This window comes from Rhinolophus ferrumequinum, chromosome 2 (assembly GCF_004115265.2).
Source record: "Rhinolophus ferrumequinum isolate MPI-CBG mRhiFer1 chromosome 2, mRhiFer1_v1.p, whole genome shotgun sequence".
Classification (NCBI taxonomy): domain Eukaryota; kingdom Metazoa; phylum Chordata; class Mammalia; order Chiroptera; family Rhinolophidae; genus Rhinolophus; species Rhinolophus ferrumequinum.
Window position 1 is genome coordinate 106701460 of NC_046285.1, and position 22581 is coordinate 106724040.

Below are 22581 nucleotides of genomic sequence, written 5' to 3' on the forward strand. Positions count from 1 at the left end.
CAGCCTCAGGAGGGACCAGCCCTGCCCACAGCGTCATCTTGGACTTCAGGCCTCCAGACGAGAATGAATCTCTGCTGTTTAAGCCGCTCAGTTTGCGGTGCTTTGTTCTGGCGGCTCTAGCAACGTAATATACCTGGTGTAAGGAGACTTGGAATACACAGAAAGGATTATTGGGTGTCCCCAGTGGGAAACTGCATTTCTTAGGGCTCACCCTGCTGCGCCACCTGATTCTAGCTCTTCACTGCCTCTATTTTACAATCGAAGTTGTAGAGAACGGGTGATGATGCAAATCACTTCTGTTTATGGACATGAACATGAAATGCGTGGTGAGGGACAACCCTCACTGCATGTCCCCTGTGCTCCCACCCAGAGCATTTTGCCGGCTCATTCAATACTCTTGACCCATGAACGTATCTGTTCATGTTTCCCTTTGAACCGGTTGCAGCAGCTTTCCAGTTCCTCCATTTAGTGAGCTAGTTCAGGAGGCTACCTGCCACATGTCGATTGCCTGTCAGGGTGACACAGGACTGTCTTTGGTCAGCATGATTTTATATTGGTGAACCTGAACTTGGCGGGGGCTGCTGTTTCCTGGCTGCATTTCTGCTGCAGTCCTTGAGCGGGAAGTGTGGCCGGTGGGGCAGTCTCACCCTGATCTTGAACTTCAGGGACGTCACTGTTGGCATTCTTCTCTTGAGAAAACCCAGGCTTAAATGTGAAGAATTGTGGGTCCCCCTCTCCCTGGCCTGAGGTTGGCACAGGCTCCCACTGTGCGCGGGTGCTTCCATAAGCTGCTTCATTTCCTCCTCTGCATAGCCCCCCCGAGAGATGTACCGCTGTCCCACTGAAGACGAAGGACACTGGATCTCAGGGAGATGAAATGGCCTCATTTAAATTCACATGCTATGTGGCAAAGCCAGGCTTCACACCCAGGACTTCGGGCCACTGGCCCAGGGCTCTTGACTACACAATGGTCTCTTCTACACAGAAAAAGAAAATGCCTCATGTGGGCAAGCTCTGAGATGGTCCCTAGTGACCCTCTCCTCCTGGTGTTCAGGTCTTCGTGGGATCCCCTGCCTTTCTTTCAGTGGCTGGACCTGTGGCTTGCTTCTAACTAACAGAACAGGCAAAGGTGATGGAATGTCACCTCTGGGGTTACTTCATATAAGATGGTAACTTGTGTCTTCCTAGCAGACTCTAGTCCTTGGCCACTTGGATAAAGCAAGCTGCCATGTAGTGAGCTCCTTTATAGAGAGGTCCCAGTGGCAAGAAAATGAACGTGACTTCCAGCCAACAGCCAGTCAGTTGCCGAGGGCTCCGTCCATCTTCCACTGCACACTGGATCGGAAGCTCTGCCAGACAGGGTCCAAGTTTATCTTTCTTTTACACCCCCCACGATCCTGAGACAGGCTGCGTGGGCTCCATCAGGCTGGCTAGCACCTTAGCAGAGTTTTCTGCCTTTCCTTGTGGCTTCTCTCAAAACACAACTCTGCCTGCCTGACTGTCCCCACCCAGGTGCCCTCCTCCCGCACCTCCCCGCCTGATGGCACCTGCTATTATCCGGGTACATCTATGAATAGCTACATGTGGTTTTTTTATTTCACACACCTAAACACGGTTCTTGGGTAAATAGTAACAACTCTTTAGGAAAGAAATTGAAAATGGAATGCTGTTTACATACAAATGTTCTTTTTCTGTTAAGAAGCCACCTGGTGGGCAACACTAGGTGGAGGCAAAGGCCTCACACCTACCTAATTTTGAATTATTTTTCCTAAGGAGGACCCCAAATGTGTGAGCCTCAGGGCCACAAAACCTGGAGTGATTACTGATGGTGCTGCAAGCCCTTTCTCTTTTTTTCTGGAGATAGTCCGGTGAAAAGAAGGGAAGGATGGGCGACCTATCAGGGGGTACAGACAGGCAGAGCAGACCCGAGCACAGAGGCCCAATCATATGGTGGTGGCAGGGACTCCGTCCAGTCTGCCTTGTGACTTCAACAGGGCTGTCCGGTGACCTCAAACACCCAGGTCCTCCCAGTTCCGAGACCCCTGCTGCCTTACACATTCGATGGGAACCAGACGAAAGCTTCAGACCATCGCCTTGCGGGGCTGGGGTCACGTGGGACCAGTGCAGCCACACAGGCTCCCAGGCTCAGGAGGGCCCACACTTGGTTTAAGTTTCTGCCGTCCCCGTCTTAAAACTCTTACTAACTTCTGAATAAGGACCTTGCATTTCCATTTCCAAGTTTTTGGTGTCCCCCTCCATCTTTCCACCCCCGTTCGTCACTCACTGGTCTCCCCACACCCAGTCCCTGCTACAACTCTCAGGAAAACGTAGTTTTGCAGGGCCACACAGCCTCTGCCTGTGGCTTCATGGCGTTTGTGCAGCCCTGAGAGCAGAGCAATGTCCTCCCAGGCTGTTCACGACAGGAGGGACCTCAGGCACCCTCCAGCCACAACTTCCCGACCCGGGGAGCCTGCCAAGCGGCCCTTTTCGAAGGAATATACGGACTCCGTACAGCGATCACCCGGTGGGAATGTTTCTGCAAAAATGAACGGCCAGGAGGACAAGCCCCCGTCTCTCCACTAGGGAATGGGATACCCTGCCCTTAACGTCTTGGAGGGCAGGGCCACATGCGGAACGTGTGGGTACAACGCGACAGTCTCAGAAAGTCCACCTTGAAAAACACACCACATTTTCCGTATTTCCCCAGGGAAGGCCACTTCACCTGCCGACGGGGCCTGCGTGGGTTACCTGGGGGACAGGTGTAGTGAGGGCAGAGCGCCGGGACAGGGCGCCTGCAGCGATGGGTGGAACCCGCACACCGGGACACACGGCGCCCGGGGCTAGGCCCGTCGCAGGGCAGAGACCGCGGGCGCCGCACACACCTGCCGCCGCGGCGTGGGGCACTCGTGAGCACCGGCTGTGCGGCCCGGGCTCGCTCCCACCGGGAAGAAGGCGAGGGGCGGCCGCGGGCCTGCACACAAAGGCGGCGCGCGCAGGCTTGGAGGATAAGCGGCCGGACGCCCACGCGGCCCAGCGTCGGGGGGCCTCCCAGGGCGGCCGAGATCGTCCCGGGCCCACCAGCCGCCCGGCGCACGGAGAGGTGCCGGCGCCTCCTCCCGCGATGGTACGGCCCGCCTTCCCCATAGGGCAGCGGCGGATGGTTCCGCCCACCCGAGCAGCTCCACAAATCTCTCCCCGCCGCAGGAGAGCGAGCGGAGGGGGCGTGGCGCGCGCCCAGGTTACGCCTTCAGCTGCACAGTCAAGAGGCGGGAATCTCAGTCCGCTAGGGGCGGGGCCTGGATCGGGAGCGATGCGGAGGCGGGGCCGGCTGCCAGCCGCCCCCGCCCCGCTCCCCACCCCCAGAGCGCAGGCTCCGCCCCGCGCCGCTGAGACGCAGGGACTGGGCAGGGCACGGGCCCGGCAGGCCCCGCCCCCGCTCTGAATATTGATGCGGCGCGCGTCGGCGTCGCCCTCCTCCCATTGAGCGAGGCTGTGTCGCGTGGCCCAGCGTCGGCGTGACGGTTGGACGCGGGCGCGGCACTGCGGGTCCCGATTGCTGCAGCCGCTTGTCAGTGTGATGAAGATTGGCACCCAGGTAAGCTGTCACTCAACCGCTCCGCCGCCGCCGCCGCTCCGCCGCCCCGTCCCTATCAATCACGCCGGCCCGCCGGCGCCGTGGCCGCCGCCCCGCCGCCACCGCCCGGGTCTCAGTGGGCCGCCGCCGCCGCCCGGGAGGGCCGCGCCAGACCCGCCGCCCAGGGCAGGGGGCGGGGAGGGGGCGCGGGTGGGGGAGGGGAACCAAGGCCGCGGGGAGGGGCGCTGTCCGCCGGGCCGCCGCGGGGGCGCGCCCAGCTTGTTTCTCAGTGTGGGTTTACGGACGCGGAAATTTCTGGAAGGCGCCACCGCTGCTGCTGCCTCCGCCGCCGCCGCCGCCGCGCGGGGCCCGCTGTGAGGCGCGCGCTCCTAACCGTCCCTCACAGAGCGCGGCGCGCGCCCCTGCGCGGGCGGGGGCGGGGGCTGAGGGCGCGGGGGCGCGCGGGTGGGGGCGGTGCGGGCCAGGGCGCGGGGGCGCGCGGACGGGGGCGGGACTGGCGTTCGGGGCGTGGGGGCGGGGCCAGGCGTGAGGGGCGCGCTAGCCCCGCGGTTGGTGCGGCCGCCGCCGGGGGTGCTCCGCGGGACCGGAGGCGGGAAGATGGCGGGCGGGGCTGCTGGAGGGGGCGTGCCCCGGGCGACGCCCGCGCGCCTCAGGCTGTGCGGGTCCCGCGGGCCGGCCTGTGGCCGCGGGGCTCCGCTGGGCGGGGTCCCCTGGAGCCCCCGGGGGGCGGGCTTGGGAGGCAGCGGGGCTGGACTCTGACGGGGTGTTTGGGCTTCGCCATCCGTGGCCAGGGTGCCCGTTTTCTGGAATTGCGTTAGATTAGAAAGGTGTCGCTTCTAATAAACGGCTAATTGGAAATAGGGCCTGGAAGTGCTGGGCATGGTCGAGCGCGCGCGAGAATTTCCCATTCCTTTAGGAAGAAGTCGTGAGTCACTTCTGAAAAATTAGGAAAAGTTGAGTCTGCCTTATTTCACCCTCGTTCATCCACAGCTCTTGCAGTGCCCTGTCGGTGGTTCCGAGGCCGCCAGTTCGGTTTCCGCGGGTTTTCCCGTGACGCTGGGCTCCTAAACTTCGTCTCAGAGCGTGTCGCTGGCGTCGGGACCCGCAGGGTTAAGGACAGAGGAGATGCTTGGCGCGGGGGTGCTCGCACGAAGCCCGCGTGCGTTTGGGAGTTGGGTCGCAGACTTGCAGCCGTCCTGGATGTGTCTGACCTGCGGAACGGGGCTACGATTTAGTAATTTAGATTGTAAGAGATGGGTGACTATAAAAGCTGGCTTTTCCTTAGGAAATGAGTGCTTTCCACTTTAAGGTGAACGAAACCCTCACCTTTAGTTGGGTATAACTTTGTGGTTTTTCCTGACAAAGAGAAAAAAGGGAAGTGTTACATGTATTTATACATCATGTTGTAATAAGTTACATTATATTTTATACAATGTGTTTTAAATAGTATAAGGAAGAATCGAAGCGAAATGTAAAAATGTTTGCGGGTAGTTACTGGTGATGCAGTCGAATCTGGTATATTGGTTTGGAAGATGGCAGAGTCCAAGCTGCCTTTGATCCCTTTTTCTTTAATTTACTGAGTGGAGACTGATACGTGGATCATCTAGTTACCATATTTGATTGAATCTACAAGGAACCGTTCTGCAATACGACTGCCAGACGGGGGACGGTGCCTTCTTACCGTCTCAAGGGAAGGAGGCTCCCGACGTCGGAAATTTAAAAGTGGGCATTGGGATTGATGAAACGTGGTGGGTGAAACAGGACTTGGAAGATTAGCATTTTGTGCTTGTGATTTAGGTGTCGGCAGGTTGCATGTTAATGACGTGGGTGCAAAGGCATTTTGTTGGGGTCCCTGTCCTCTAGTTTACATCTCGTTACATTTGTATCAATGTGTTGTAACTTTACAAAAGTACTACAGCTGAGTAGTAACTTTGTATTTACAACTTCTATTTTGTTGCAAATTGTTAAGCTTTTTGAAACTGTTCAGAAGAAAACCTGGAAGTGCCAGGGAGGCCTGCGCCCTAAGGGTCCTGTGCTCCACCTGTTCCTGGCTCCCCATGAAAACGTTTTAGATAAAACAGGATCAGGAACCCATTATACTGAAATAGTTATCAAAACACTGAACCAAACTGGCGATAAAGTTCCTCATGTGCCCTTTATTAGCTCACTGTGTAACAGACATCACTGCTCTAGGAATTCCTTTCCCACTGATAAGTTAATTGACAGATTTCTGAAGCAACTCGAATGCTTTGTGAAAATATTTGTGGTTTCTGTTGGTGAAGAAGCCACAGACACTGCTAATTCTGGAATTTAATGTCTACCTTCATCGAATGAGTGCTAAATCAGCCTAAGGTCATTACAAATAAAAATGGGACGTTGTTTCTCCTTCAGGTTCAGAGACCAAGTTCACCTCTGCACTAGAAGTTGATTTACTCTCAGCCTGTCCATTAGTAGAAATGTGTATGCGCCCTTTTTTTCCTTCCTCAAATGATTGTTCCGATAGCGAAGGGGGACGAGGAAATAAAAACAGTGCAAATAAGGGAACTCAAAGCTTGGCCGTCTGGGGTCATTGAGGGCAAGGGTTGGGGTCAGGGTGAGGGAAGCTGGAGAGCCACGTGCTGCTGTCTTGCGCGGTTGTGATGACTCATGGCTGGACAGGTTACCCTTCCGTCTGGTACGAGCTGTCGGGGAGGGAAAATTACCCTCTATCCTTCAGGTTCTCCGGGCTGGGCTAGCGATGATCAAATTAACACAGGACAGGTTAGCTGGAGAAAAATTAAAGTTGAATAACACGTATACTTCCTGTATGCATGGGAGAGACCCAGGAACTCTGAGGAAGCAAAGTGGTGGCAGCCAGTCATCTTAACCACCTTCTGCTAAAGACAAAAGACGGTGTGGGGCGGAGGGTTAGGGGGAGGTGACCAGGAAAAGCACAGGAAACAGGTAAGATTGTCGGGTAGGGTTAGGTGGAGCCTTCCTCACTGCCCCTTACAGATAGAGATGCCCTTGTCCTTTACAAACGGGACTTCTGGGTTTTCAGAGCTGCTCCCAGGTCTGCCGTTTCCTCAAGTTAACCAACGTAAAATAATCAGTATCCCAACGGGGCGTATTTTGGGGTTGCAAACTCTGCTCAGCTTCAACACAGAAAGTGGAAATTCAGTGTAGAAAATGTTCAGTCTGGAAATCCTTACAATAAACATCCGAGGGCTGGGTGGCATGTCATTTGGTGGGAAGGCCTGGCTGCAAAGGCGTCAAATGAGGCTCCTGTGTCCTCCCACCGGAGTGCGTGCAGAGTGCTAGCCGCCCCGTGTCTGGTCCCTGTGTCTGGGGAGCTTGCTCCCGCAGGGCCAGCCCTGTCACAGCACACGTCTTGCCTGACAAGGTGGTTTCAAGCACCGTCCAGGGGAGGGGAGCGGAGGGCACACAGCAGCTTAACTATCTAGGATTCCTTGGAGAAAAGGTTCTACAGCTTTTTCAAAACCTTGAAAACTACTGATGGGCCAGGTTTGGAGGCTGAGGGCTTCATTTTACTGCCTTGGGTCTCAAATGATAGGCTTGGGTCATGCGCACAGGCCCAGCCCCCAGGCCCCAGGCCCCAGGCCTGGCCCGGCCCTCTGTGCCCTGAGGGTAAGCCGGCGGTGTGGATTGATGAGGCTCCAGTCCGGGGAGACTGTTTCTGCCCAGGGTGACCCCATGACCCAAAGGCAGCCTCTGGCCAAGTAAAGCGTTGAGGTGGGGAGGCTGCGGGCTTGTTTGATAGAAATGCTTGTTTGCCGTCTGTGACTTGTGCTTCCAGAACGATGGGCTGTTTCAGTGTGGCCTCAGGATAGCAGGGAGTAGGCGGAGTAGGCTGACTTCAAGTCCAGGGGTTTGGGGTTCCCCAGGAAGAAGGAGAATCGGAATCTAGTGGGATTGCAGGGACCAGCGGGGCTGTGGTGTGGCCCTGGCGGGGTCGGGCTGCCCACCTGGGCTCTTGGCCCTCCCGGCAGCGCCCGTGACCATTTCTCCCCACCGGGGCCTCCTACACACTGGCCATCGCATGTTCCCTTCTCACAGTTTGGGCCTCCTATCTTCCTGTTCCCCAGAGCACACCCAGGGAGAGTGAGTGAAGTCTCTTCCTCCACCCCTCCCGGCCACTGACCCTGGCCTAGGGGCTGCCTTGTCCTTCCCCCAGGGCGGGGTGGGCTCCTGCCATCTGCACAGCCACCCCCTTTCAGCAGTGTCTGCAGTGGGGTTGGGTCACTCAGAAGGGACTGGATTGGTAGGTACTGTGATCAGAGTTTCCAGAACAGACTGATTAGATTTTTGCAAAAATAATGCCTTAAGGAAACCTTGACAAGCTCAATATGTTATATGTTGTCTGAGACATTTTATCAAGGTTTGCATTTTTTTGCATTAGAAAATTAGGAATTTGACTTTGTGTTCTAAATTTAGTTACATGTTTACACACACACACATTTCAGCAAAATTTGCTGCAGCATAAGTGGACATACCCCGGGATCTCCAGGACAGTAGCTCCAAGCCGCAGCACTGTTGACGTCTGACGAGATACTTCTGTGCCCGGAGGCTGTCCTAAGATTTTGCAGCATTCTGGTCCCTACCTACTAGATGCCAGTGGGACCTCCACCCCTGCTTGTAAAAGCAAAAAGTGTCTTCAGACACTGCCAAATGTCCCCCGGGGCACAAAAATCACCCTGGTTCAGAACTACTGCTCTAGAGCAGCAATTCCCAAAATGTATTGTGTGGAACCCAAGTTTAATGGGATATGCATACATTTTTATCTATTAATCATTTAAGCTATTTTGTGTTGTATTTTTAATCAGCATTATTGTGTATGTTTTCCTATATTTACATAATCCACATATTTCTCATTTAAAAAATTTAAGATCGCTTCAGTTTTGTGATTCTGTTTTTCTTAATATTTTATGTCCATGCCTGCTGTTTGAGAGTCTTTTGAGCATTGTGGTTTTGATGTTTTCTGTATTCAGCATCCTCAGGGCTCACAAGCTGAGTCAGTATGGGCCCATTTCTGTGGTGCTCTGTCCCAGCGCAGACAGTGCCCTGGGAAGAAAGATGGTCCCCATGAAAGGGCCCTTGCCTCAAAGGGTTGGGGTTCCTATTTTTCACACAGCATACTACTGTCCCTTAATAACCAGTACGTCATGAAAGTTTGGAGTGTCAGTGTTTAAATATGCCAGTGATATTCATGGTCTTAAAAACAAAGCTGTGCTGTGAATTTAAATTCTACCAGCTATAAGAGACCATCCAGCTCAGCGTTTAGTAGATGAGCTTCTAAATCCATTAAAACACCTTGGTGGTTAGAATTTTGCTGTGTCTTTAGTGGAAAAGATAGGTGGACTTTTGACTTGGAAATATATTTTCTGAACAGACTTTGTTTTAACAAAATGTAATATCTATGATTTTATTTGAATATGTAGCTTCCAGTAATACCTCCCAAACCTTGTTTGAAAAATAAAGTGGTTTCTTCACAAATGTTTTGTTCAGAAGTGTTATTGACAGAAACCTTGGCTGGAGTAGGGGATGTGAAGCCAGGGCAGAAAATGGGAGGGGTGGGCGGGGGTGGGGGGGTGAATGGCACGTCATTGAACTCTAGTGATGACAGGTAGTGTCCTACACGGCATCCCGGAAAAGCTCTCTTTTTTTGAATACAGAACTTTGACAGTTTTCTTAGATTCCTTGACAGCCTTCTTTGTTAGTTAGCGTGTTTACTTTGCAAAAAGATCACAAATGAAATGTTTTGGGGAGACTAGTAACTAAAAGGAACATCTGGAGATAGACACACTTTGCACGTAAGTGTCTCGTGGCCCTGACTGTCTCTCCAGTCCTAACCCCGCGTCAGACCCCGCTGTCTTCCCCAGACACGGACGCTGGCATCACCCTCACGTTGCCCGCATTTCTGTGGTGGGATTGATCGCGCTCCTCATTGCAGCCGCTTTGGAAAGCAGCGGGCGCTGCCCCCCCTGGGGAAGCAAGCCCGCTGCTGGGAGTGGCAGCATGCGAGGGTGGAGCTGCCCACTGCTCGCTGGGCTGGGTGGTAGATGGAAAACACGAGACTTGATGTCCCACAACGGAGTTACCGGGAGCAAACTTTGGGGTGAAAGGAGGTCTGAACCTGTCTGGACTGCTCTGCTTTGGGCCAGGAGGTGGCAAACTCTAGGCCTGTGGGCCACGTGCCACTGCGGCCAGCTCTTGTATGGCCCGAGAGCCATATGTGTCGCGTTATAAAGGAAAAAAGAGACTGATAGAGACAGCATGTGGCCACAAAGCCTAAAGTCTTTACCAGCTGGCCCTTGACAAAAGTTTGCAGGCCTCTTCCCTCAGTCTCAGCTGAAACCATCCAGGTGGGTCTGGAATCAAACAGCAGGACTGTTGGGGAAATCAGGATGACAAAAGGGGCAGGGAGGGTACTTCCCTCAGTGGACTGGACCTTTCAATGACCGGATTGTAGCCTCATCTGTGTAAAAATAGCCCATGTAAATAGCTTTTCAATGGTAATTAGAATCATAAAGGAATCCATGTGAATAACACTGAAAGCTCAATCTAGAAATCTTTGCTTTAGTGACCAGTTCCCTTTTCCCCATTGCTCCATTGTTTCCCCCTTTTTTGGCATCTGAGCACTGGGAAGTCCGGCTTCGCTGATGAAGTCAGGGTGTAAAGTCCAGCTCTTCCTTTTGGGTGCCACCTTGTCCAGGAGCACTTGTGCTGAGACCACACGCCACTGGGAAAGCAAGGAGGGCTCCTTCGGCACGGCCCCTCCTGTAGGCTGCGCTCCGGGGAGTGCGGGGAGTGCGGGGTGCTGGTCGGTGCTCGGGGGGCGGGGGGCGGGGGGCCGGGGGCCAGGGCAGGGGGCTGGCCTGGGGCGCCTCCCTGGTCTTTGGCTTATCAGGCCACTTCTTTCTTTCTAGAATCCCCCCACTTTTTTTTTTTTGTCTTCACATCTCTTTTGAAAGTGACAATTATAGTACAAACAAAACATTTAAATATTTTCTCTTTGTAGCTGTATCCTTGATAGGATGTCATTAAAATTATCTGAATTCTTGACTAATCAAAATAATCAGATGTTCAAAAACAGTTGCTCTAAGATGCTTGGCTAAGTTTCAGAAGGTCCCCACCGAAAGGAGGCTGCACAGCACATATTGAAGACCGCAGAGCCTTGCGTCTGCGTGTCTGCGCGTCTGCGCGTCTGCGCGTCTGCGTCTTTATGGTATTGCACAGGTTCCGTGGCGTTAATTGGCAATGAAGCATCACAGCTAAGTGAAGCCCCCAGACAAGAAAGTGTAACCTTTAAGTGCCCTGAAATTTAGGGTTTAAAAACAAGTTCTAAAATGATTCTGGATGTTTTTGCCTTCCCAGATCGTTGTGTGCTCACTAGCCTGAGCCCACAAAGACAGAGAAGTCCCAGCCCTGCCACTCAAGGGCGCACGTTCAAGTGTCCACTGGACGTGCCTTTCCGTGTTACCAACAGAGCAAGGACGGTGGACACGGGTGGGTGTGGGTGTCAGGGTTGGTCTCAGGTGGTGTCAGGGTAACCAGCAGAACCCTGAACATGGGATGGTAGCTCCCAAAGCCAGAGGGGACAATAGAGCCATGAAGAAGGTCACCATTTCCACATGGGAGGAGAAAGAAGAAAACAAGAGAGCTGGCTGAGTATTGAAAAACAACAACTATAGAGGGTGACAGGGCAAGCAGCCCACGGGTATCAGTGACCACAATGCAAAAGGGTTAAACCTCCCAGGTGATAAACACTTCATATTTAGGGAAAGGATGAATCTAGCTCAGTGCTGTGTGTGAGTGACACATCGAGCACAGGAAGGTGGGGACAAAGGGATGGGAAAACAGCAGCCCCGCCAAAGAGCAGGCTTAGCCATGTTCAGGCCAGACACAGCTACGCGAGGCGCAAAGCACTGCAGGCGCAACTCTTACCACTCAAAGGTACCGTTCATAATCATGAACTAACTAAACAAATTGTGGAAATACGTAAAATAAAGGTTGACAGAAACAGAAGTTGACAGTTGTACGCATGGGGGTCCGGGGGGTGGGGTTGGGGGAGTAGCTAGAGTAACTGTTCGTGAGCAGAGTAAGAGAAGAAAGGGCGTGGAGCGGGCTTCTCAGCCTGGCCCTGTGGGCGGGCCCAGATCACTCGTTCGGAAGCTGTCCTGGGCACTGGACATGTTGGCAGCGTCCCCGGACTCTACTGCACCGGACGCCAGTAGCAGCCCCTCTCCCTCGTGGGGATAACCAGGCGTGTTTGTGGACATTGAATGCCAGTGTCCCCTGGGGCCAAATCATCTCCAGCTGAACCACTGATATAAAAGATTAATATGTACAGAAATTTGTGCCTAACAAATAAAGTAGACACTCTTCAAAGACATTTAACAGAAACTGGCCACACAATAGGCCACATAGAAAAACCCAAGTTTCGAAAAATAAATCCTATAGGCCACATTCTCAGGCCACAGTGCAACCTAATTAGAACCAAAGAGTGAGTGCATAGCTAAAAATACCTACCTGCAAATGTTAAGACCCCTTTCTTTATATCTCTTGCGTTAGAGGAGATGGAAAACTTTTCAGACGCTATAAATGAATGACAGGGCGCCACATACCACAACTCCTGGGGTGAAGCAAAAACTGTTCTTAGGAGAAAGTGCGTGCCTTAAATGTGTTTATTAGAGAGCAAGAAAAGTGAATTCAGCTTCCAGCTCAAGAAACCAGGAAAAGAAAGTTAAACAAAACAGAGGCTAATGGTTTTGCTTTTTGCAAATCTGACTAAGAAGAAATGAGAACACGGTATTTACAAACGAGAGGTAACTGCAGATATGAAGATTTTACAAATAACACACCAGGTACAATTTGATGGCAATGAATTTGAAGAGCTGTGGATGGCTTACACAAAAGACGTAAATGACCAGAATCTACCTGGAAGCTCGAAAGCCGGCACAGGCCAGCAGCTTTGGATGAAATTGAGAAAGTAGTCAAAAGTTTCTCTCTTTAAAAAGGCACCAGTGGGTGAGTTAGGTCATGGATCAGACGATTCCTTGCTGTGTAAACTGTAACAACCATTCACTACACAGAAAATGACTGAGCACCTGCTGTGGACCAAACGTGGTGATGGTGGCTGAGAATATACTGGTGAACAGCCCCAGACGCGTTCCTGCCTGCCAGGAAGTCCTAAGGGCAACAAGGGCACCAAAGATCCGTCCAGAACAATGAAAAGTTCCGACCATAGTAAGGACTGTAAGACGGAGCCTGTTTTGCTCTGAGATGTAGGTCAGAGGTCAGGGACGGCTCTCCTAAGATGGGGATGACAGATGTGAAGAGTCAGGAGGGGGGTGGAATAGGAAGCCCGCTCCAGGTGGAGGTGGGGCAGTGTGTTCAGAGTCCGTGTGTGTGTGCGCGCGCGCGCTGCGGGGAGACAGGGGCTCCGAAGACCCTGGAAGGGCCTAGTATAACTGCAGTGTAAAGAATGGAGTGGTGTGGGGGGCGGGGGCGGGAAGGAGGGAGGACAGGAGGGCCGGCCCCAGCCACGCCCAGCTGTCATTGGCTGTGAAGATGTATGATCTATATCTTGCAGGCACTAGGAATCCCTGAAGGGCGTGGAGTGGGTGTGTCATGATCAGATCTAGGTTTCCAGAAGATCCCTTGAAGGACTTGGAAAGGTGCCCATGTCCACAGTAGGGGACTGGTTAAGTCAACTGTGGTACGTCTACACCTTAGAGTACTTACTCGGCAGCTTTAAGCAGCAGTGAAAGTGGTCGCTGGCCTGCTGGGAAGCATCCTTAGGATACAGTTAATGAAACAAGTAAGGCTCTGTGTACTTTTATCTGTGTGTGAGAGGTGTATGACTATTTGCTTACAATAAAAAAAGAAAGATTAAATCCCAGACTAGTAAAAATGGGGTTCCACATTAAGGGGGGGGGACAGGGTTATAATTGGGTTTTTGAACATACATAGTTTTGTTTGTTTTTAAGTGTGTTTTTCCAGGACCCGTCGGCTCCAAGTCAAGTAGTTGTTTCAGTCTAGTTGTGGAGGGCGCAGCTCAGCGGCCCATGTGGGGATCGCACTGGAAACCTTCTTGTTAAGAGCACCGCGCTCTAACCAACTGAGCTGACCCGCCGCCCCAAACATATATAGTTTTGATTCATGGAACCATATGAATGTTTCATATAGTTTAAATTAAGTCAAAATGGGGTGGGACGACAGTAGTATCTAAAAATTACAAGCAAAATAAGTCGGAGGACTCTAATTCTAGATATTAAGTTTGTGGCTTAACTACACAGAGAAGAATTATCTCAAATGACTGCAAAACAAGTGGAATTGTACATCCATCCTAGTGGGATAAATCCTAAAAAAGGAACTGCAAAGAAATCTTAAACAGTTTTTAGAACTCAGTTATAATGTTCATACTGTCATTTTGAAACTGTATATAAATAATCTTGTGTGGTAAATAAGTCGTTATGTTACTGTCATTAGGAAACAAGATTTTCAGGGTAAGAGAAAAGATACACAAATATGAAATCAAAGCACTTAAGTAAATACCCTGTAATCCCAAGTTTGAATCGCAGATGTCAGTTAACTTGTTTTTAAACAATGTTTATGAAAAAATATTTCCTGTCTCTGTCCATTGGAAAGGCCTAGAAACTGTTACCTGCCAATAGCAGTGAGCACACATAGCACCCATATTGTGGTCTCTACCTGGTCTTACCTGTCGTAAGGAATTGGAGCCGCCTGGATGAATGGCCAGGTCTGGGTTAGGCGCGTAAAATGAACAAGGTGAGCCTGGAGTGTCTCGGTTCTGATAGCAAGAAAGCTTCAAGAATTACTAGTGTGAAAGGCTCCAGGGCTGACTGGAGGGGCTTGCACTGGCAAAGGCGGGATAATTTGGAACATCAAAAAATACCATATACATATAAAACCCTCCTTATTTTTAACATGTTCAAACCCATGTGATCATAATGTACTAGAACAGCCTCACTGGTCACTATTGGAGAAGCTAGGGACCCAGCATAAAGCGAGCCTTAAGAAAGCCCATCACTGGGGCTGCAGCGTGCGGAGTGCACTTGGGGGTGGTGTGGGGTACGAAGAATGACCATGGGAGACCGGTCCGGAGGCACTGCTGGGGTTCAGAAGATGGAGACATGCTGGGGCGCTTCACCCCCTCTTCAGTAAGTGAGCTGATTGTTTCTGTAAACTTAGTTGTTGAATCAAAGCTAGTGACTCTTCTCTGAGGGAAGTTCTGGAAAATCATCTTCACACTTGCAGTCGGGGTCTTCATTGCCCGGCGTTTAACCCTTACGTGCTCCAGGGGACGGTCCAGAGTCGTTCATAACCCGTCAAGACACATTTGCTACATTCTGTATTTCTTGTGCGTGTTGACTGGGCGCGAGGGAGCCATTCCTTTTCCGTAATTTGTGTTACGGTGCTTTGGAGATGCCTGCCTTCCAAACCTTGATTGTTACAGGAGGTGCCCCTTCTACTCATAAGCACCTGCTGTCATCTTGAGACTCGGTAACGTTTGCAGAGCAGAGGCACGTGTGTGCTGCGGGAACGTTACGTCTGGGCCACGACTGAAAGTCAGTCGTCGGGGTCACCAGATGCATGAATCCCCTTCTTCATCTGTCCTCTTCATTAGTGTTTCCATTTTGAATGACAGCATCATTCGTCGCTTGAATTGATGGAATTAACATTTGTACGCCTCAAAGTGTAACATCATCAAATTCTGCCCTGATTTTCTTACGGGTTCTGCAGGTATCTTAGAATCGGTTCTTGTATCGTCGGAGATCATGTGTAGAAGACATGGCAGGGCGTCAGCCAGGCCGTGTGTTCTCACAACACGTTTACCCCTTTGTGCCTCTGTTTCCTCATCAGTAATTAGAGGATAGTGTCATGAAGCCCCTGCTAGAGAGTTCTGGATACGACTAGGCCGGTGGAAACCCAGGTACCCTGTTGGTGGCATGAAACAACCCTTTTATGACGCTCACGGATTTGTCAGCCAGGACTTTGGAAAGAGGGCGGTGGAAATGACCCATGTCTGCTCTGCACTGTGGGGGTCCTCGGCTGAGAAGATGCACGGGCTGGGGTGGCCTGATGGGGGAGGGCCGGCGTCTTTGGGAAGAATGTTCTCAAACCTGGAAGTCCACGCTGCCTGTCGGCGGGAGTGTGAGCAGCCTCCCTGTGTGGACTCTCCACGTGACCTGGGCTTCCTCACAGCACCAGGCACTTGTGGGCAGTCAGGCGTCTTATGTGGGGCTCAGGGCTTCAGGAGGGAGTGTTCCAGCAAACAAGGCGGAAGCTGCCTGACACTGATGGCCCAGCCCTGGAGTCCCGCACTCCCTTCTGCTGCATTCTCAAGGTTCTAAGGGAGTCACTAGGGTCAGCTCAGATTTTTCAAAGTGCTGCGTGTTGGTCTTGCCGTGGGAGACTCAGAAGAGACTTCTTCCCTCCTTTTCACTCCCTGTGCTTGCAGCCCTGTTGTGATACTGACAGGACGAAAGGAAGGCTGGACCTTCCGGAATAAATTCTCTGCATCTCTGCACTGACGTGGGCTCTATAAACAGGACTGTGACGCAGCTTTGCCACAGCATTCTCCCAAACTTCTAGAGACTGTAGCTTGCAAGTGCTTCTGCTTCACCCAGCCCAGGCCACCCAGTCAGTGTGGCCATGTTCAAACAAGGGGACACACAGTTGACCACGCGTGTGTGCGGTGGGCTTGGGGAGCAGCACCCACACCCGTTCTGCCAGCACTTTGCAGAAAGTGAGTTCAGAGCCATCTTTCTAAAAGCATCAAATCCCAATGCTTGATGACTTTTTGGCAGTTTTTCTTTAAGCCCTGGCAAGTCTAATGTTTCATTTCTTCTGTGGGCCTGTTACCCTGTTCTTGTGTCATTACTACTTTTTCGTTGTTACTGTGGTCTTGTAGAATAATTTGAAATATTTTAAGGTAATTTAGCTTTTCGTGGACCTTGATTCCTCCATATACATTTTAGAACAGGTTTTTTGGGTTTCTCAAAAACAACAGGAATCTTGATTGAGATTGCAGCTGCAAGATTTATAGATAATGACATGTACCAAGGAAAACCAGTCGACTCTCCGTAAACTGCTAGGACGACAGGCAGGCCCTGGGGGCGATTCTTATCCAGCAGGCCACCCTGGGGGCGATTCTTATCCAGCAGGCCACCAGGAAGTCCAGTGACGAGGAGATATTTTCTGACAGTAGCAAGAAAAGCCATAAAATGTTTGGGAATCAATCTAACCACAAACGAGTACAGGAGACCTTCACAGAGAAGCCATTAAACTTAATGAAGGAGGTCGGAGAGGACCCCGGCTCTGGCTGGCAGGACTGGCACCACAGAGTGTCTCCTGCCTAAATGAATCCATCCGACTTTCCCAGCTTGTTACAAAGCTGTTTCTGGTTTTGTTTGCTGCTCCACCCCCAGCCCAGCACTGAGAGCTCTGCCCCGAGAAGACCTTCAGTGAATCTGTGGACTGAATGGCCTGAATGGAGGGCAGGTCAAAAGAGCAGCAAACCGTGCCCCGCCCTTCTCCCCAGGCACTGCCAGCCGTTCCCACACCCTCTTGGATTGCAGCGTCACGTGGGTGATTGGTGATGGGTAACTGTATCTGCTTTCACTGTCCCCTTCGGATGACATGCAGTTCTGTTTCCATTTGTATTAATGGGGATAATAATTGCCATGAGTTTTTAATGCTCTTTCAAATGAGGCTTTTGAGCACAGGAAAGATTATTTGAGGTTATTTTAAAATCAACATTTATTAAGGCTACAAAGTTAAAAGCCTGTTTTTTTTCTCCTTTACGCTTTCATGTAGAGTTTACAGCTTTTATTCTCTTGATAAATACAGTAAATTTTAACCTTTACCTTTAAGACAGACTTCGATCAACTCAAGATGACCCGACTAAACATACCATTTTAAATCAGTCCCTTTCACAACTTAATTCCCTTAACACATTTGAACCATCGTTTTCAGTTTAGATTTGATTTTCATTTAAGCACCTTATCTGACCAAACAAGTAGAACCTTCTCACACAGGTCTAATAATTAAAAACTGCACACAGTGAATCTCATGTTCTCCAACTTCCAGCCCTCTGTGCCCGGTAGTGAGCTTCGTGGTCAGCAGCTGGTTCTGTTCACCGCTGTAATCCCAGGACCTAGAATAGTGCCCGGCAATCGATACACTCGCATAAATAAAGAGAAGTTTAGTCTTTGTAGATTTCTCTCCACCTTTTCACTAAGGAGGGAATCATGTTTAAAATCAGTAACTCAGAGCCTGACCGCTGCACTGCACACCAGAAGCTGAAACTGAATAATATTGAATGTCAACTATAATTAAATACATGTATAGTCACAGGATGTGGAGTATAATACAGGGAATGTAGTCAGTGGTGTTGTAACAGCTATATATGATGTCAGAGGGGTAGTAGATTGGGGGAGGGGGCTATCACTTTGTGAGGGGTGAAATGTATAACTAGTACATTGTTTTGTACTCCTGAAACTAATTAAAAAAATAAAATAAAATCAGTAACTCAGTTATACAGTTTAAATTAGAATCAAAGTTAAAACCTAAGATTAACTTGCCAAATTAAATACTACAAACACCTTAAATGTCAAATACATACATAGATTATTCTGAAGCTGAACACAAAACTATTAAAATCGAAGTCTTCCCACAGGGCTTAAAGATAGCACTTGGGCAATAATGAAGTCATCTCAGACAACTATGGGTTCTCACTTGGGGACCCGCGTTGGCTGGAGGGTTGTGGCCGGAAGGAGAGAGGAGGGGCTGCTGACAAGCCCCCCCCCCTTTACCCTCTGACCCGCAGGCAGGCCTTCCTCCGCCCTCTGACCTGTCCTCTGAGCCGCACATAGGGGTCTTCTTTTCTAGTCTCTACTGACCTCTTCCCCAGCTGGAACCCTCCCAGATTCACCCGTCTGGCCTGAGCAGCAAAGATTTCACCACCGGGAGGGATTCAGCCAATCGTTTGTAGCTGGTTCTTTTCTGGAAAACATCCCTTCTTCTTCCAGTCAGCCTGGACTCCATGGAAGGCTGGGAAATAGTAACACGCCGGCCTCTTAGATTTGGCCCGCAGTTCATGTCTCTGTCTCCTTTGGGCCACGCCAGGAACGCTGCATATGTCGTTAGGACGCTGTGAGAAGAATAGGACATTTCTGCATGGCCAGCTGTACATACGGCCCGTGGCTTCCAAACCAGTCCCGCAGTTTGAGAGTCCTAGGTTTCCTTCAGAGTCCCAAGTCGTACTTCACCTTTGCGGGCAATGTGTAGGACTGTTGATTTAAATGTAATAATTCTAGATGAAAAGGTATTTCATCTATTTTAAAATTGGTATTTCTTTAATTACTAGTGAGCTAATATTTCTGCACGTGAAGATTGGAAAGTTGTGTGTTCTCATTTGTATTAGTCTGGCTGGAACTCTTGAAAGGGCACCAAAGTGACAACATTATTAAATGATGTGTCCTTTTTTTATTGGGTGAAATTTGTAGAAATAAAGTGGACAGAAACTATGTCTAACCCTTGAACTCCATGGTGGTAGAAGTAGGTCGGGTTGGCAGTTCTTTGAGGTAGATTTCAGAGCCCCATGTGATGTTGAGAATTAAGACACTTGTTTGAGTTTGAACATAGTATTTACTCTTTGTGTAACAGGATTGTTTTGTGTAATGGGGATTGTTTCTAAATCTCAAGATCGCCTTTGGTTTTCGTGTAACGCCTACTAAAAACAGATTGTCACAATCAAAGGTGAGCCTGACGACCATCGCCCTTGGGTGGGGTCCTTTCACTTGTCTCCCCGGTAACGACAGGCGTCACTCAGGCTACTCAGGTTCTGTCTGGGGCCCGTCGCCGAGCAGATTGACTGAGACCGTGGCCGGGAGCAGGACGCCTCCTCCCAAACCCAGGGGGTCGTGCGGGATGAGCCCGTGAATTCTGCGGGGAGCTGTTTGCCTGCCTGCTTGCGGGACCAGTCCACGGGGTGTATCGTGCTGGAGACTGGAATCTGAGACGAGGAACGAAACTGCAAACGCACCTTCCGGGCGGTGGCGCTGCGGGCGGCGTGTGCGCGGCCCTGGCCGCCGGGGGAGCAGGTGGCGCCCTCTGCTGGCAGCTCCTCTCGGCTCCTTCGGGCCCTGTAGGAATACGGGTCACTTCGGTTCTCTGCCCCCTATTTTTTGCTCCGCAACACACGTTAGTCATATAGAGTTGCTTTTTAAAAATTCCTCACATGGTCTTCCATTGTAGAGAAAGGATATATTTTCAAAGGTTTTGACACAAATGTAAAAATTTTCCTTTAGAACAGTTGTATCAATTTATATCAGATATTGAAATTTTAACTGGTTTTGATAGAGAAGGAATGCAAGTCCATACGGTTTTGAAATAAAATTCTGATTTACCGCCAATATTTATTATGGGCATTTTGAAACACACAGAAGTTGGAAGAGCAGGACTGGGATCCCCCCAGCACCTCCATTCAACAGTTGTTGACTCGGCCGCGATTGGTTTAGTTGTGTGTATGCTCTTGTCCGTTTACAGGACACGGGGTACCATGACCATACCCCGGAACACCGCAGCCCTGCTCCTCTAAACAAAGCTGTGTCCGTGGACGGGCGGCGGCGTCACACCATGAGGAACCTCCGTCTCATGCTGGCGCAGACCAGCTTCGGATCCCCACGGTTCTGCCCAGAGTCGCCTAAACTGTCTTTAACAGCTTGTTGTTTTAACCAGGATCACACACTGCATTTGGTTGTTGTGCTTTAGTCTCTTAACCCAGAACAGTTCCCTCACCTTTTCTGTTTTGGTTTATGGGCTCGGCCTCAGGATGGGGCAGGTCTGGCCGCAAGTTCCGTTCTGTGTCCTTTTTGGGAGGCCCATCACGTTCACGTGTCTCACGACCGATGATGTGGTTTTCTACCTTTTGGTTAAGGTGTTTTCTGCCAGGCCTCTCCACTGTGATGTCACTGTGTTCCCTTATAATTCACAGGCTCTTGTGGCGGGTCTTCTGACACCACATGCCTTTCCATTTCTCGTCATGCTTCCACCGGCCAGTAGTGCCATCGTGAGGCTTCCTGCCGGAAGCGGTGATTACGTGCTGGTGGGTGGAATCCCACCCTCACCGCCGAATCGTTGGAACGCTACTGGTCTTTAGAGCTCCCCCCCATTTGTTTCTTTGCTTATGTATTCATATAAGTATGCACTTGTGGATTCTTATTTTATTCTCAGTTACCATCATTTTGTTGCTCAGATTGTCCCAGATTTGGCCACTGAGAGCTCCTGCAAGCTGGTTTATCTGTCCTTTTGACATATCCCCATAACTTGTGGAGCACCATTCAGGCTCATCTTATATTTTATGTGACCCAACCCTGGAATCGGATCAGCCATTTCTCTGAGGAGTCCTAATTCTTCTTATTGAGAATATTTATCAACCAAAATATAGGTGTTTAGTGCCTGTTGCTACTGGGCATCATTGCGTCGAGGCCCTCTCAGTGGACAGAGCCAGGCAAGTATGTGTTTTCATGCATGTGTGTCTTTACATGTGTGCCTATACATGCGTGCCTATACATGCGTGCATATGTGAGACACACACATCGATATGTCTTTCCAAATATCTGTGTATGTTGAAAACCATGAACTCATACTGACACCTCTTGCTTCCGTCCAACAGCAAGGATTCATTCTAGCCTCTCCCTTGCCCTATTTCTTGCTCTATCCTCTGGCACTAAGAGCCCTAAATTTCTCTACCATATATTTATGTTTCTTCTCAAACTAGAGCACTCTCCCAATCTTTAAAAAAATCTGCACATTTAACCTTTAACTAAAAAAGAACCCAAGGAAGTAACTTCTCCAATTTAAAGTCACTTGGTTATTGCAGGAAGCTCTAGGTTGATGTCCTTGCCAGTGTCCCGCCCATCAGGCGTGTTTGTGACTTTGTGCCTCAGCAAGGTGAAAGCTGTCCTGGCGCTCAGTGGCAGGAAGAGCGGTTTCGGACTTGAGTTCCAGGTAATGGGCTCTTTACGTGTGGGGCAGGAAGGCCGCATGGGCTCAGTGCTGCCGAGTCTCCTCTGTGCTTCTGCTTCTCCTTGGAACGTCACATCTGTTCCAGAATGCTGGTACCCTCAGGAGACTCAGGGCAGCTGATCAGTGCCAGTTCTCACACCTGAGTCCCTGCGGACGACGGAATGAGGGGCAGGTATCTAGTGTCTGTGATTGTCCCCCCCCCCCAGCAGGGTGCTGACCTCCCTCCCACGCCTGCTCGTTGTCCCTCCTCCGTCAGCCAGGTTAGCTCAGAGAGCCCGCGTGGTGAGACCTTGAAAATAGGCGTGGAGAAGGGCCTCCCAGCAGAGAGACAGCCCTCGCGTGGCTGTCCTGTCGTCTGCGCCTCTCCGTGCTTGTGCTGTCGTTGGTTTAGTTGCAGCTGTTTGGAATGTAGTGTGTCTGCAGACACCCCTGTAAGTGTGACACCAGTGGGTGCGTGCATGCAGACTCCTCCTGACACCAGTGTTTGTGGACTGCGTGACCTTGATGCAGAACTGTCCACTGCAGCATCGCAGTTAGCGTGGGGCCGTACTCTAGAGGACGACCACCAGTGGAGCTGGCAGCGGAAGCTCACGGCTGACTGTCCAGCCTGGTCAGGAAGGGGCTTGTCCATGGAGAGGAGGGCCCAGTCTTTTCCTTTAGTGTAGCTGTTGTTTGAGTGAGAGTTTTAGAAAATATTTTCTTTTGCATTTTGAGTGGTCTGAGATTGTCAGAGTACACGGACGGCTGGTGGAGAGAAGCCTCCATCCTCCCTGTGCAGCCCTGAGAAAACGGCTGCCAGGAGCCGAGTGCCAGGTACTGTGTTGACCCCCCCCCCATTTCCCGGGTAGGTCTGCCGCCTTGGGTGTCTTCGCAGTAGGTGAGGCTGTCACGTCCTTATTGCGGGTGGGGGTTAGACACATAGCACGGGT

At 50.8% G+C, this 22581-nt stretch overlaps 1 protein-coding gene across 1 annotated transcript; it reads right to left on the bottom strand.

Annotated features, from left to right (window-relative positions):
• Positions 1-603: 603 nt before the first annotated feature.
• LOC117033148 (basic proline-rich protein-like) lies at positions 604-20280 on the bottom strand. Its single transcript, XM_033125138.1, has 5 exons — positions 20258-20280; positions 19536-19767; positions 3979-4398; positions 2749-3600; positions 604-977 (listed from the first exon to the last, which is right to left on the bottom strand). Exons 1-5 carry the CDS (start codon positions 20278-20280, stop codon positions 921-923), a joined length of 1584 nt encoding a protein of 527 aa, XP_032981029.1. The 3' UTR covers positions 604-920.
• Positions 20281-22581: the final 2301 nt, after the last annotated feature.

What these genes read in the sequence shown, in the direction of transcription:
- LOC117033148 (XM_033125138.1), bottom strand. Translation starts at nt 20,280, where the DNA reads ATGAGACGGAGGTTCCTCATGGT. An exon ending in CATCCCGCACGACCCCCTGG is followed by an intron (nt 4,399 to 19,535) that starts GTTTGGGAGGAG and finishes ACGCAATTCCAG; the next exon opens with AAAACGGGCACCCTGGCCAC. An exon ending in TCACTACACCTGTCCCCCAG is followed by an intron (nt 978 to 2,748) that starts GTAACCCACGCA and finishes TTTTCTGTGTAG; the next exon opens with AAGAGACCATTGTGTAGTCA.